Here is a 17,090-nt window from a genome sequence, read left to right as displayed (position 1 = left end):
TGGGCACAATTAGACAACATTTCCTGACCATTATAATATAATATTGCCTATGAAGCCAAAACGTTCGCATCGTGAAAATAAGAATTTTCACGTGAAAAATAGATTTACTAACTTCTAACATAAATTAAATCAAACATAATACGGTATGATTTAGAATATTTATATTATGATAAAACTATTACATATTATCGTTTACAATCAAATCATATCATTAATATACATTTTTATTGATTCTCCTATAAATTACAATCTCTTGTTGTAGCATATTGGCAACTGGTCTTTTGCCAAAATGGTAATCTTTCTTTTATAAGTAACATAGCAGTTATCGATCCACCTAACCTCGGAGGTAAAAGTGCCAAACCTAAACCCGGTATAAATGACACGAGAGAGAACCCATGACTAGTTGACCTGATGATTGTGGATGCTGTTACGATTTCTTCCAAGATTGCTGAACACTTTCCGTAGTCTATATGATCCTTATTCAATTAACTGCCCATTTCTTCAAATACATCATTCAAATGCAAAGCAAACTGGCCAGATATCATCACTTGCGGCAACGTTAACGCCGCACCGGTTATAGGTATTGCGCTCATTGTTGTCATTACCATGTAAATAGATACCTATGTCATTAACGCAGTTTGTAAATCTTCGATCTGTTTATCGAAAAAAAAAACATTGGGTGAACATAATGCAATAGCTAACGATATGTAAAAAACGACGGAATATATTGCTTTCATTTTTATTGGCAGGTAAGTACACCACACGTTGTGTAAACATCCCAAGCAGTTCGCCTGATATTCGTACGAATCGCAATGTGTCGAGTGAGCGTCTGTAAACATGCAATGCATACATATTAAATATGTAGAACAAGGTAATCTGTCAAGAAGTCAATTTTTAAAAAAGTTGGACAAAAAGTCCAAAAATACAAAATATTCTATTAAATTTAATATTTTTTTAAAAAATGTAATTAATTTTATGAATATTACCTACATTATATTTGAATTTGATTATTATGATGTATATATTATTCATGATTTCTTGGATGGCTGTGCTGAATATATTAAGAATTTTAGTTTAAAAAGCCACAAAAGAAGTAAAACTTTTTCCCTTGAAATAATTATACGACAGAATATCTGCTTTCGATAATGGACCAGAACACAACAAACAATGCATGAGGTCTATGGATCATATAAATGTAAGGAAAATTAAATAATCGGCACCTGAAATGTTATATTTCATCAGGTATTTTGGGTTTTTCTTATCGGTGGTTTTGCACCAATAGGTGAGCCAATTTGGGACCTTTATTTATTAAAGTCTTAGATACTAGACTACATTTAAGTTGTCAGTCCTAAGTCTGAAAAAATTTTCATGTGGGACTTTAAACCTTATTTAAATTAAAACTGAACTCAATCTTATTAGTGATGAACCATTCGTTTGTGTTAATGGGGCTGAAATTAAAAGAAATCGTTATAAAGTCATACATAGGTATTATACATATCATACATATTATTATAAATAGAGATGTCGATGATGAAAACCATTCAATTTAAAATAATAAAAGTGTATTATAAAATAATAATAATTTAGGGTGCAGGGGAAAAACGGTAGTAGTCCATTTTTTTCGATTTTGATTTTATGGTTTGATTCGATATCAAATATGGAGTAATATCGACTGTTGAAATCGATTCAGTGAAAAAATCTTTCAGTCCATAGTTATTAAATGGAAAAAATTAGGTATACTGGTGAAGAATGATTTTAGTCCATGCGGTTGTGGGGAAAACAGATTGTAGTCCAGTTCCGAAATATATTATTTTATTTTATCTTTTTCCTTTCTACTGTACCTACTGCAATAATAATATGACGTATTCTTGATAATTTTGTTATTTATAATAATAACAAAATTATTGTAACATGACGTATTTCCCAGTAACGCGTTTCGTATGATACACAATATACGATAATATTGCGAGATAGCATTATTATTATTAGTTTTCCCATTTTCGTCATTATTCCTATGTTCTCGCTATAATCGGCAGTTAGTTCTTGACGTTCTTGTGTTTATTTTTTAATTATTCATAATGGACAGTGAATTAAGTGATTTTGATGATGATGTTAACAGTGATCAACGGACATCTAAAAAAAGACTTAAAATGGGTAGAGAACTGGATGTTCTAAAAAAATTGCGTGCTACTACACATGAGTTAGGACCCGACTGCAAATGTAAACGTTATCGTTGTTTTGAAAATATAACTGATGAAGAAAAGAAGCGTATCATTAGAGAGTTTAACAGTCTGGAGAACTACAATAACCAGAGTAAGTACCTTTGCGGTCTTATTACAGTATTACCGATTATGAGGAGACGCAGTCGACTTAGTGATGACAAAGCCCAGTATAATTTGGCTAGTTATGCCTACCGCGTGTGTGTTTTTTGCGATGACAAGTTAAAAGACATTCCTGTCTGTATAAAAGCATTTATGTCCTTGCATGGTATTTCTGCGAAACGTGTTCAAACTCTCAGGGAATCGTTATCAACCACAGGAAACATACCTATAGATAACAGGGGAAAACATAAAAATCGTCCCAGAAAACTTTCGGATGAAACTCTTAACGAAGTAGATAATTTTCTAAAATCATTGAAAGGTCGCAAGTCACATTATTCTTTAAAAGATTCAAAAAAAACGTACATGTTCGTCAGTTAATTATGTTTTGTGATTCTTGCGCTGGACAAAATAAAAACATTACAGTTTTCAGATTTTTACATTATCTTGTTACTCAAAAAGATCGTTTTGATCTCGTGAAAATGGTTTTTCCAATTAGAGGCCACTCTTACTTGGAGTGTGACCGAAATATGAGCTTGGTAAATTGTAACTCCTACACCGAAACACCAGATGACTGGCGAGAGGTTTTGTTAACCAGTAGAACAAAACCTTCGCCCTTCACTGTAATTGATTGTGAAAACGATATAATATTCAAAAACTGGACGGAGCACTTGCAATCACACTATTCCAAAAAAAGTAACCTCAAAACAAGACCTATCAGAGTAATTGAATTTCGTAAAGAGTCCCGTGCACTTATCTTCCACAAAGATAATTACAGTGGAATGTATGCTAGCACTATGATAATCCCAAAAGAAAACAAACGAGGAAGAAAGACACGTCAAAATCCCACAAGGGGAAACATTGAAACCAATGCCTTGAAAACAATTTATGAGGGCAAACTTCCCATAAAAAAATCGAAACATAAAGATTTACTTCATTTAAAACAATTCTTAATGAAAGAAGAATCACGCAAGTTCTACGAAAATCTGAAGACAGACGAAGATAATATTCAAGACAGTGAAGACGAATACATCGACAACATTCCTATGGATGAAGCTGAAGATTGAAAAAAAAATTGTTTTAATAATTTAATGTTTTTTTATAACTTGAAATGAAAGTGTATTATTAATGTATGTATAATATATTGTATTATTTTATATTCTTATTAACAATCATCCAGATTAACCGGTGAAAAAAGATTGAAGTCCATGCTTTTTATTTTGATATATTTTTTTTTAATAATAATCATTACAATTTTAAATTTATTTCAATAACTTTTCGAAGTTTATACATTTTAATAAAATATAAGTTCATAAGGCATATTTTTTGTTTAATAATTAGATAGGTAGAAGTCTGTAAACTTTGTTTTTGCTCTCCTGAAAAATGTATAGAAATGGACTACTACCGTTTTTGCCCTGTACCCTGTAGTCCTTAAATTTTAACTACAATATGTTGTTCCTCCAATAATATAAGAGTAAGTATAAAAATATAGAAGAACAAATCTTTCTTTTAAATATGTTAATTAAAAAAAATAGTGAATTCAAACATCTAATCACTTTACAATAATAATTATAGTTTAATAAAAATTACGTTTTCTTAAACAATGATGTATGCGAAAAATTCTTCTATTGTCAACTCATTATTACTAATTATTGTATATAATATATTATATTATGTTAAATTATTATTTTTATTATTTATATTTTCTTATCCTTATACCTATTAAAAATATAATAGAAATCCACTATAGTTGGGTAAGCTGGTACCTATATGGCTATATATCAATCTGATGTTTACTTTATTATTATTTTTGTAGTGATCGAGGTTTGTTCTGACTATTTTAGAAACCGAGTGGAGTCATTCTGTACATACATTTTAAGTAAAAATGTAGACAAAATTACATATTAAAACCGAGAGTAATGATTTTAAATCTTTTGTTGTAATGTAAAAATGTTGTTTGTAGGTATAAGAAATTTTAGAGTATATTATTATGTTTCATACACACAATGACATTTTCGAAAGTATTTTTTTGGGAAAAATCAATTTAACCCACTGTTATACCAATGCCTAATAGTAAAATAAATTACCTACTTAAACCACAATCAAACTACCAAAAATATTTAGTAATATTATAAGCCGACTGGCCGGCTTTTCTCAGTATCATTTCAACAAATTATTTTTAAAAAAATTAGCGTAACCCTACTACTATTTATAAGGGGGACGCATGGGAATGTTCATAATTCTGAATATTTCTCAAAATGTGCGAGTTACCAATTACAATCATGATTTTTCTTATGGAATAGTTAATATTAACCAATAATTAATATATATAATATACAGTTAATTAATTAATTTTATTATCCTGTTTAGTTTATTATTATTGATGACTATAATAAATATATTAGGTACCTAGACCTTAATGTCTTATATTAACTTTTATATTTTTTATTGAATATTTAGATATAAATATTTTTGTATGATTTAAAGAGGGGAAATAGGGGATGTGAGGTCACTGTTCAATACCGTATAACAAGAGGTGGGGGACGCTATTTTTTTTAAAAGTAAACAAAGTCCCCCAATTTAATTTTTCCAAGTCGAGCACTGCTCGTAAATATAGGATTGGTAAGGTTAAGTTAGGTACATTATTATAGTTGTATAGCTAGGACAATATAATATACAATAAGAAACAACAGTGTGAATAGGGTGTTGACCAGTTGCCCCCCACGGCTGATATTAGGATTTTAAAAATATACCAGTTGTCCTCAACCAAATGTACCAGTTGCCCTCAATGAAAAAAATGTGTTTGTGTTCGATAACCGATTTTAAAAGCACCGTCTCATCTCCACTCACAAACAGCTTTGACGTACACGACTTTAATGTAAATCGCCATTTCACACCAGCTTGTGTAATGCGATCTTTATAAAAAGTATAATTATTTAAAACTAATAAAACCTTGCTCTTTTCACTATGCACTCGCGTAATATTTTCCATCGTATTAACAACGTCAATGCTTTTTATCTAATAAAATGTACCTATCAAAGACGTATCGTACAATAATTTCTAACAACCATAAAAATACTAATTAAGATAGGTTTAATAAATTATAATAACTAGCCTATTCCGATAAAGCCTAATATAACTGTGGTTACTCGTTACTCACGTGATAAATCAGCTATCCACTTACACGCGACTAAATTTGGTAAATCCTCGCTTTGCACCAAGTAATAGGCTATTATTATTAATACAATTTTCATTTTATCCATTATTTATATACTATATTATATTTATTATTTATTACAAAATATAATATCATATATAATTGCAAATATCAACATTTGGTTCTATCATTTTATACTATTTTACATTATAATTTTATTTATTATTTGTGTAATGACCTCCCCTATTTTACGGGCTATATATTGTAATCGTGTATATATTAACATATGAGGGCAACTGGTACATTTAGTTGGGGGCTACTGGTACATTTGGTTGAGGGCAACTGGTACATGCCCGTTCGTCTGGCCCCGTGCGCACGCCTGTGCTTTATACAAACGTTACCGTGTAAATGTAATTTTCCCATACAGTGTCTGGACGTGACATCAAGCGTAACTATAGACCAATAATCTAGTTTATAGGTATATGAGCGTATCTACTGGACATAGGACGGCGTCCTACAATTGTCATTTCAAAAACACCACTGTGAGCAAGTCTCATTGCTTAACTAATTAATTTACACCAACAAAAACTATTTTACTATTCATTAGTATGTCTGTGAAGTTCACCTCACCCCCCCCCCCCCCCCCCCCACACACACACACACACACACCAAAGTCGATTACTTCCAGAAAGTAGGTATTGGAAAAATAATATGAGTTTTACATAGACAATATTATCTACAATATTGCATAATAAGTAATAACACATTATATTTTTACCACACTGTGCGCGCCCTGGTAGGCCAGAAAAACAAATCACATTATTTCTAATCATAGGTCACATTAGAGCATTTTGTTGGGACTGGCTGATTTTTAAGGATAAAAAGACAAAGACTTAGTTTATATATTAATATTTGAACTATATACTATGTACAAATTATGATTACACATCACCTCATACTTTTTTTAATGATTATAGTGATTTATTATAATAGTGGTTGGGATTTTATGCACTTAATATTGCGTAAATATGCAAAATTAATTTTTTAATTTCAGTTTTCTGAGTTTTGAAACAAATTTTAAACTTTTTTGACCATTACTTAATCATTTTATAAGTAATATGCTAATGCCTAAGAAATCCTAACCCTGATTATGGATACTAGGGCTGAGAATTTCTAGTTTTTTCCTATTTATTCAGAACGGTTGCATAACAAGGTGAGTGATGTATAAATATGTTTCATAACGATAATAAGTTACACTGATCATTTTATTTTGCATATCAGAATCGTTTTTCATACACAATAATTATTGAATTAAAATTTAACACAATTATTCCAGTGACTCTCTAGACACCTAATGTACAACAGAGCGTAATAAATAATACATTTTAAATACAGTACCCGAATTTGATAATCCATAAAATATGAAATTAAAGTATTAAATATATAATACCTAACCATCCTTACCCCAAAAATGAAATTATTCAAGAAAAATAATTGAATTTCTATGGATCCCCTCGCACACTGGCATAATTGTCAACGAACTAGCTGATAGGGCAGCTGACAAAGCCATAGCATCACCTAACTCGGTAAGAATGAACAATATAACATTTCAAAACGGCAAGACGCACTCCTAAAAATCAATAAACTAACTAAAAGTCACTGGCAAGATATGTTGGAAAAGACTTCAAATACAAACAAACTTGAAGAAATCAAAACATCATACGATCAAAACATCACACTAGAATGCCCAAAGTTCAACAGCCCCAGACAAATTCTGCGAAACCCATCAACGATGCAACAATCATTCGGCAAAATTAAATACAATTTTCTTCAAAAACATAGGCTCAACAAAATTACTGTAAAAAACAATATGAATATTTATACATATTTTACAAACTCCCTCTACTGTTGAACATAATGTATTCCCATAGTCTTAAGACCAATATTATTTTATTATTACAGGCTAATGACCTCAAAAGTTGAAGCTTTAAATGCCTTTCAATACCTTAAAGCCTATTAAATCAATAAAAAAAATAAAAAAAATACCTTATCATATAATATATATATATATATATATATAATTTATAACAAACTATTAGTTTAGGTAGGTAATATCTGTTTTTTAAGCTGTATCTATTGTAATTATTCCAAAAATTACACTCCACCAAACTATGTGTATAAAACAAAAAAACGGCTCTAAAAGTTGTGATATCATTTTACTATAGATGGAAAATTATTAAACATTATTATGGGAAAAAATATATGAAAATAATATTAATACATTATTTTTATATTATCTAATGTATCAAACATAAATTATACCTAATAAATATCGAGAATACAGTATTAAAATAACTGAATCAAAATAGATGAAGAACTTATTTTAGATTCTGTGCGGAGCGAGGAAGCTGGTGGTTTTACAATGGTGTTTATTAGAAGAAGTGCTTATGATTTCAACATATTATAGTACCTTATCTATTAGCGAATTGGATCAAGATGGTACTTAAAAAATGTCATTTTTCGATTTTATCAATAATTATTTAATGCCACTGGAAAAATCACCGAAAAATTAAGAAAAACCGCTAAATTAAAGTTATTTATAAATAACCTATTTAAGTGGAACTTTCTTTAAATTTACAATCCTTAGATAAAAAAGTTGAACATTTTATAAGATTTAACTACAAAATATTAATTAAATTTTAAATTTGATAAATGTCGTTAAATTCAAACTTTAAATGCTAATGATAAAAATTGTGCAATTGTATTTTTAATAGTTTTCAACTACTATTGTAACCTTATACCAGGACCCTTGTATTAAATTATCACACAATATTTCCCAACAAATGAAATTGCATTTAGAATTATAGAATAAAAACTATAAATATTGAAAACTGACAATTTCCGTAAACAGCTCAAAATGAGTCAAAATATTTTTAAAATTGTATGGTATATAGAAAATGAAAATATAAACATTCAGTGAAATTTTTATGTATCTACAGTTATTCGGTTTTAAATTACAACAATATAACAAAATTGCTACATAAGAAATCGAGTGAATTTCCAATCTTGTAAAAATATGAACTTCAAACGCTCATAAAAATTCAATTTGATTTACTTGTAGACATTTTTTTTTTTTATAAAGGTGGTCAAACTAGTGAGGAATCTTGTGTTTCATCTTCAAATCTTAGATTTAAAAATAAAATTTTTATACATTTTTAACTCAAAAAAATTTGCTATTTTTTGTGATTTTTACGTATTTTGTCAACGTTTGAACTTTAAATGCTTATAAAAAAAATGTGTCCATGGATTTTTAATATTTTTTACTTGTCTTTGAAACAATAAATCGTTCATACATAAATAAATAAATAAATAAATAAATAAATATATTATAAATTTTCTATTAAATTTTCAAGCTTTTTACCCAACAAATAACATTTTATTGATATTTATAGAAAAACAAATTAAAAAAATTGAAATTTCAAATTGTTTGTTAATAGCTCAAAAAGAGATAAAATATTTTCAATATGTTATGGTGTATATAAAATGATCACATCAAAATTGCATGTATATTTGGTCATTTGTTTTACAGTTACACCCCCCCCTTCCCCCCAAAGTACCAACTACACTCTCTTTTCTATCAGAAAAAATACTGTTGAAGAAAACCTAAGCATTTTTAGTGTCCTAAATTATAAAAAAAAAAATTAAAACAAAAACACACATCATTGTAAAATAATTAAATCAATGCATTTATCCGCTCAGAAACTAAAATAGTAATTATGACACCAAGGTGACTAAAGCTAGATATTATTTAATTTTTCATCAAATTTCATGAATGATTTTATCTATTTAAAATTATTTATGTTGAAGTTGGACGAATTTAAAGTTAATTTCAGAAATTGTATCGGATGGCTATGTTGTCAATTCAATTATTGACAAATGATTTAAAAATGAATAAATAATATTCATTAATCTAGACTATTTCTTTTGTTTAACGCAAGATAGTACTATACATAAACGACTTAAGCATATTTGTACGCAGCGCATTATAACAATACGCAAACAACCAACTCCGAATTCATCAGAAAACCATTTTTTCAATTATCTATAGATAAGAAAAAAAGATGATTTATTGTTTACGAGCTAGTAAAAACAAAGACCTGTGTTTTTGACGGTTAAACGTTTGGTTTACTGCAGATTCCGCAGGTGTCAATTTCGTAGAGCCTGGTCGAGCCGACGGTGACCATCGGTTTGTATGACTACGATGGATTTTGAATGTGTGTCAAACGTTATCCTGGAGGATTTGATGGAATTTAATCCATTCCAAGGCATGAGACTGCAGAACAATTAGTATTCCGCTCTCACCAAGTTTTCGATGCAGCTCGGCGGCACCACGATGTGCAAATTTACCAGATATAAGCATATGCATGGCAGTGGAAGCTATGTAGCTATGCACATTTTTAAATGTCTATTTTCTCATAATAGTATAACAAACTATTTTTTATTCGCTGCCGTTGTTCGTTTCCTTTCCATGTAAGCTGTTTAGAATAATTCAAAAATATAATTGTTGAATTTTTTTTATTAGCTGTCGTCCATTGTTCACATATCTTCCATTATTTTGGTAACATTATTTCTATGCTGTAGTACAAGTCCTGGTCTGGAAAAAATTAATTTTAAAAAATACATTAGATAATAGATCATTCGAATTTAAGATGCTGTTTACTTATATTAGTTTAACCACGTAAACCATTATTCGTGTTTATACTTTATAATATTTATAATTTATCAGCATAATAATATTACGCTTATTTTAACAGTTACTATTGCATTAATTGATTAATTACAGAACGTTGAATGCATTTCGAAGAATATTTTTTAGACAGTGGGGCAGTAGCGGTGAATCAAGTCGGCGTCGGCCCGTTGTACGTAGTAGCATGGACCGCTGACCTCGCCGTTCCGACACACCACGCTGTCGGCCACACGCCGGACGTCACCGTCACCGCGTCCCGACCATTCCACCGCCTTGTCAAAGATCTTGAGGCTGGTGTCAGCCATGAACGGTCTGTAAAGCAGCGCGTAGCTCTTGGTGCACACCATAGCGTCGTACAAGAACGGGTGACAGGTGGCCGGCGAGCTGACTGTCAAGTCGCTGTACTCGACAGCCGTGTCGGTTGCACGGTACACGGACCCTCGGATCGCCACCATGTCGCCTTCTAGCACTGTGCCGCCGAACTGCCAGAGCAGCACCAGCTCCACAGCGAACTTGGCGAGCGCGGGACGCTTGTCCAGGCCCATGCACTGGAACGGAGAAAACTCCAGCATATCTTCCAGGTTGACGTGCATCACGTTCAACCGGTGGATGCCGTACTTGGCCGTTAGGTCGACAAGGCTCGACAACAGCGACACCTGCATCAGTAGTATTATTTTTATCATAACATATATGATGTAGATGACCTAAAAGAATACCGAAATCACGGTCTTAGAAGATAAGGTAGGACAACTTCCCATCCTCCCACCAATTACAATCAGGGACTGAAACTTTTATGACTTTATCAGTTTGGGTTTAGGTTTGAGTTCTCAAAAATCCAAAATATTGGTTCCAGTTTTCAAAAATATCAAGTTTTAGTTTCGGTTTTGCTTAATACCGTTTTTAACCTTTTATAATATTTGACTTTTTATTTTATTTTTATCAATTGAGTACTGTATACAAAAATTAACATATTAAGAACCGCTATTTAATGGCAGGTATTAGCTGTAATTAGGTGTACCTATTTCAGCGTTTAGGTAATATAATATCATTAACACTAAAACTATAAAATATATACTATTATATTCAATAATTTACTGACTGTTTATGGAAATTGCACTATATACGTCTATACCATTCAATTCTAAACATTGTAAGATTTAAAAAAAACATTACTGCCATATAATATGTATATTGTATATGACTAGCAAAACCTAAATTATAATGTATTTGAAAGGTTACAAACATTACACTTTACCTGCCTATTTTATTAGCTAATAATATTTAAATTTTAAACTAATAGACGATATTCACATTATAAGGTATTTAATATTATAACTGCAAGCCCTGCAGGTATATTACTATATTAGTTACTAGTTAAGGAACAATTATAAGACAACTTACTATGAAACACTTATAAACGTACAAATTGTTATTATTTAGAAATTCTACATTATTTATTACGAATTCCAATTTTCGATTCAATAATAATTGAACGTAGGTACCTACTTACCGGAATCGTTATCATGTAATCTACATGGAAATTGGAATTTGTATTTTAGATTCTGGCAAAGCGATGAATATATTGATTTTACAATGATGTGTGTTTTTTCTTTATTTTTTTTTTTTATTTTTGTGTCTGTTATCACCTTTTAGGACAGTAAAAGTGCTTGGATTTTCTTCAACAGTAACTTTTCTGAAAGGAAAGTGAATCTAGTTGGTACTTTGGTGGGTCAAAAGTAAATATTTCTCAGTAGTTTTCAAAAGCGACGTGAAATACAAAAGAAAAATTTTTGGAAAAAACGGAATTTTTACGCAAAATCTGTTTTCGAGAAAATCGATTTTGGTTTTTGGTGTAACTCTAAAATAGATGACCGTAGGGACATGAAATTTTGACTGAATGTTTATAATTACATTTCCTGTACACCATAACATTTTCCAAATTATTTTGAGCTGTTTACGGACATTGTCAATTTCCATTTTTTTAATTTTTTTTTTTTTATAAATATCAATAAAATTTTATCTGTTGAGTAAAAAAGCTTGAAAATTTAATAGAAGGCTCCTAGGTTATTGTTTCAAAGGCAGATGAAAAAAATTAAAAATCCTTAGTCACAGTTTTTATTTATAAGCATTTAAAGTTCAAATTTTGACAAAATACGGAAAAATCACGAAAATTAGCAAATTATTTTGAGTTGAGAATTCATAAAAATTTGTCTTTTTAAATCTAAGATTTAAAAATGTAATATAAGATTACTTATGAGTATTTCTACTTTTATCAAAAAAAAATGTCTACAAGAAACTTAAATTAAATTTTTATGAGCGTCTGAAATTTATATTTTTACAACATTTGATATTCACCCAATTTCTCATGTAACAATTTTCTTATTTTATTGTAATTAAAAAACGAATGACTGTAGATACTTGAAAATTTCACTGAATGTTTATATTAGCATTTTCTATACACCATAAAATTTTAAAAATATTTTGACTCCTTTTGAGCTGTTTACGGACTTTGTCAGTTTTCAATTTTTTTAGTTTTTTTTTTTCTATAAATATCAATAAAATTTTATTTGTTGAGTAAAAAAGCGTGAAAATTTAATATAAGGCTCCTGATATATTGTTCTAATAGCAGTTAAAAATATTAAAAATACATAGCCTTAATTTTTTTTCATATTCATTTAAAGTTCAAATTTTGACAACATTTATCAAATTTATAATTTATTAATTATGTATAAAATGTTTAACTTTTATGGCTAAGGATTGAAAATTTAAAACAAGGCTCCACGTAAATAGGTTATATATAAATTACTTTATTCACAATAATATCATCAAATATACTTGGTAATATCATAGGCTGACTGACCGCTCAGAATCGTTTTTCTTATACAATGATATTATATCATTGAATTCAAATTTAACACCATTCATTACAGTGACCCACTTGTAACCTACTGTACAGTAGAGCGACATCCACTTATCCACATTTTTGGAATTTGTTTTATGAAAATTCTGTTGTACTAACACATAATAATATTCTTATTTCTTAGTATTAATAAACTTTTATAGATCTATGATTTTATAAGTACATGTTATTACTAATAAGTGGTAATAACTAATTTTATAATTATATTATACCTACTACTATAGATAAATTATCTATTGGATTTTGGAACCGAAAAAAACTAAAATAACATATATAACTATATAACTATTTTATAACTATAAAAATGTAAAATTCATCAACATCCAGTTATTATTGTCATGACATAATTCGTTTACTGTCGAACATGTTAAAAGTGATTTGGGAGTAAAAATATAAATATAAAATAATAAATAGAAAAAATAAAAATTTTAAAATGTAACTTATATATTATAATATTATAAGTACCTACCTATATACAAATGTTATTTAATAAGCTAATTTAGTCAAAATAAATGTTTGCATTAACATTTAAATTTTAAATACAGTCATATTTAGAAACGTTTTAATTATATCCTTCATACGATATGCTTATATTGTATCCCTGAAATATAGATAGATGTACCTACTGTGCAATAAAAAAAAATATATTTTAAGTTCCAATTTATAAAAAGTAATCATGCCGTGTTTCATCTGATGAAAATTTTGGTTTTTGAGATATCAAATCTGATAAATCATCCTTATATTATACATTATTCATCATATTATTCATATTATAACATATAGGTACCTTATTTAAAATTGTCATGCAATGTTTGACAAACACCTTAATATTTTTATGTGTTGCACATTTCTTATATTGATTGTTGAATTTCAATTTTAATTTGGAGGATCTAAGTCACACGTATATTGATTTATACTTATTTTTTTTTAATATACTTATTTTTTATTTGTATCAAAATATTTTAAAGCATTTAATGCTGCTCGTAGACCTTAATATATACCTAACCGTAATATATACCTTCGATGAGTATATATTCAGTATATATTCAGCGATTTTTGGATGATAGTATGGTTGTTTTACAAAACATATAAAAATTTGTTTTAAACAATAAATTAATAACAACTAATTATTGGTCAGTTGGAGATACTTCACAATCGTAATAATTTCCAGTTTATTGCAGGGCTTGCATTTGAAAAAAAAATATTGTTTTACGTTATTTACAATCAAAACGTTATACAAATTTTGAGTTTATCGTTATTCAAAATTTAAACGTTATTCAACTTTTGTGTTTATCGTTATTCAGAATTAAAACGTTATACAATTTTTGCGTTTAACGTTATTCATAATTAAAACGTTATACAATTTTTGCGTCTATCGTTATTTAATATTTAAAAGCATTTAGATACCCGTTTTAAAAGTACACAGGCCGCAATTAAAAAGTATATGACTATGACCTTTTTTGGGGACATAATTTCCCTATTCTGAGTTTTAAGTAGGTATTGTGTAATTTTATTTATTTAATTAAATGGGTTAGATAACCCAATTACATATTATTTACAAAATATAGAGTACAGTGATACAGATTAAATTACAATATACATAGTTCGTAAAGAAATGGAAACAAAATAAATGATAAAACAGTATGATGATAATTAATCTTAAGTTATAAGTGATAATGTATTATTGAATTTAATAAATTGCCTAGGCTCTAAGGACTTTATTATAAAATAATAAATATAAAATATACAATTACTCAAACACTGACGACTGAACAAATCTGAGCAAACTGATCACCGAACACAATAGTTGAATAACTTGAATGGTATAAATTCCGACCGTAGTACAGTACAATATTATCAGAGTATCACTATTATTAGCTATTGGTAATTAAATTATTCTATTAATACCTTCTTATTAAATTTTAAAATAAATCTAATACGGGATCTCCCGGATAGGCCGGATACGGGATAAAATTAATTCTTGGATCGAATAAATAATTGAATAATACTAAGTATTATTAAATAATTGGAAATTAATTATTTTGTTTAATGGAATACAATATATACCGTTTTGCGTTATGTTTTGTTTAATGATATATCATATATTTTGTTAAACGTTACGTTTTGTTTTGTGTTATTTATTTATTTATGTTTATCGTTTTTCGTTATAATTACGTTTACAAATTTCAATCGTTTTTTATCAAATATAACGTTATAATCATAACGTTATTATAACGTTTGCAAGCCCTGGTTTATTGCTTATTTATTGTACGACATGTCTTAGTTTTGTATTTTGTTTTAGTACCTATTATATAGATAGTTTTGTTGGTAATTTTCTTCGTAGTTTTTTTGATAATTAAATGTTAAAAGTGCCGAAAGTTAAATCATCGTTTTTCTGCATATTTGGTTGCCTATAAAGAAATGTTGGTAGTTTTTATCATCGTAATTACGTATACAGGGCATTTTTTTATTAATTGTTGATAGTTTTTAGGGGATTTAAATCTGTCAATATACTGCCTTATACTGATTAATGTTTATATTATTATAAGTACCTATATATGCTTATATTGAGAAATCACTCACCGGCTCCGTCACGCCGCACTTGTTATTGGTTCGATCGAATTCCATTCCACTGACGACGAACACATTTACGCGGCCGACATGGCCAACAGCACCTAGGGCTGACTCTAGCGAACAAGCGACTGTCCACGGCACGTGCGTGGTGTTGACAAACACGTAATGCACGTCCTGGGCGCCGCCGAGGTCCAGTGACAGCAGCTTGGACACGCGACTGGTTTCGTCCATGTAGCCCATCTGTTCTAGCGAGTACAGGTCCCTGGACACGACGGAACAGAACTCTCTGGCGGTGACGTTGACGATCTGCTCCACCGGCACCGAGGCGCGAAATCCCGAACCGTCCATGTTATCATAGTACGAGAATTTACCAGTAATCGGCGACACCGGCGCTGCAGTGGACTTGCACCGCAAGTGCAGGTAATACGCGAACGTCGCCAGGATGAACACAAACACCGCCGTGATGAAGGATTGCATGAACATAACCACAAGCTTTTTAGTTAGCTTCGTCAACCGTTGACCGTTGGCATCGACGTCCGTGCTACTGTCCATTTTCGGCTTCGCACGTAATAAAGCGTGCTGTAGTGATACGCAGGCAATGGAAAAATATTGTTGCAGATATCTAACGCAAAGCACGAATTATAATGTATCAAACAAACAAAAACACGTTGTCAGGTTATGAATGTCACGTGTTTATAAACCTAGTACGTCGTATAGATAACTGTAAGTAATTTCATAAATTATTTAATGAAATGGTAAACTGCGACATAGGTAACAAGTACAAAGACACAGAGTACAAGTACTGCAGCGTATAGGTACATACCACCGACGCTCATTTTTAAATAGCCTTGACGCGTTGTCTATCGAGGACGACACACACACACAAAACACACACACACCAGACATAAATTGGTTTATTTTTCAGGATAAATTTCGGTGTTGCGTTTATGGATACAACAAATATAATACAAATAATACACACTGTTTGGGCGCCAGGGTGATTGGCCCCAGGTCAGAGAGGTTATATAACCACGATAAGGCACACGTGGGAAAGCCTCTAAGTCATAGTGTGTGTAATCGGTAGACCTATAGATCCGGACTGAGTACCGGACATTTCTATCGAGTTTTTACGAAAAAATCATTGTCTGGGTAACCAAAACTTATTTCCATACTCTTGATTAGTGTATCAAATGTAACATTATACATTTATACATGGAGTTTGTGTGATAATTGTCACAAACTTTATGCAGTCCAGACGTGCGTTATATAATTTAGGGATTACCGATTAACGAAGACAACAATATGACACAACACACAAGGATAATATATTTTTGACAATTAATACATTTTAGATTCTGAGCGGAGCGAGGAATG

At 29.9% G+C, this 17,090-nt stretch overlaps 1 protein-coding gene across 1 annotated transcript; it reads right to left on the bottom strand.

The window, feature by feature from the left end:
• Window positions 1–10,347: 10,347 nt before the first annotated feature.
• Window positions 10,348–16,268, bottom strand: LOC132934415 (uncharacterized). The gene is made up of 2 exons (XM_061000719.1): window positions 15,726–16,268; window positions 10,348–10,878 (listed from the first exon to the last, which is right to left on the bottom strand). Exons 1-2 carry the CDS (start codon window positions 16,266–16,268, stop codon window positions 10,348–10,350), a joined length of 1,074 nt encoding a protein of 357 aa, XP_060856702.1.
• Between the last annotated feature and the right edge of the window lie 822 nt (window positions 16,269–17,090).

This window comes from Metopolophium dirhodum, chromosome 1, assembly GCF_019925205.1.
Source record: "Metopolophium dirhodum isolate CAU chromosome 1, ASM1992520v1, whole genome shotgun sequence".
NCBI lineage: Eukaryota > Metazoa > Arthropoda > Insecta > Hemiptera > Aphididae > Metopolophium > Metopolophium dirhodum.
The sequence above is the reverse complement of the archived record's forward strand: the minus strand, read 5'-3'. Positions and strand labels throughout refer to the sequence as shown.

What these genes read in the sequence shown, in the direction of transcription:
- LOC132934415 (XM_061000719.1), bottom strand. Translation starts at nt 16,268, where the DNA reads ATGGACAGTAGCACGGACGTCGATGCCAACGGTCAACGGTTGACGAAG. An exon ending in AGTGCGGCGTGACGGAGCCG is followed by an intron (nt 10,879 to 15,725) that starts GTGAGTGATTTC and finishes CTACTGATGCAG; the next exon opens with GTGTCGCTGTTGTCGAGCCT.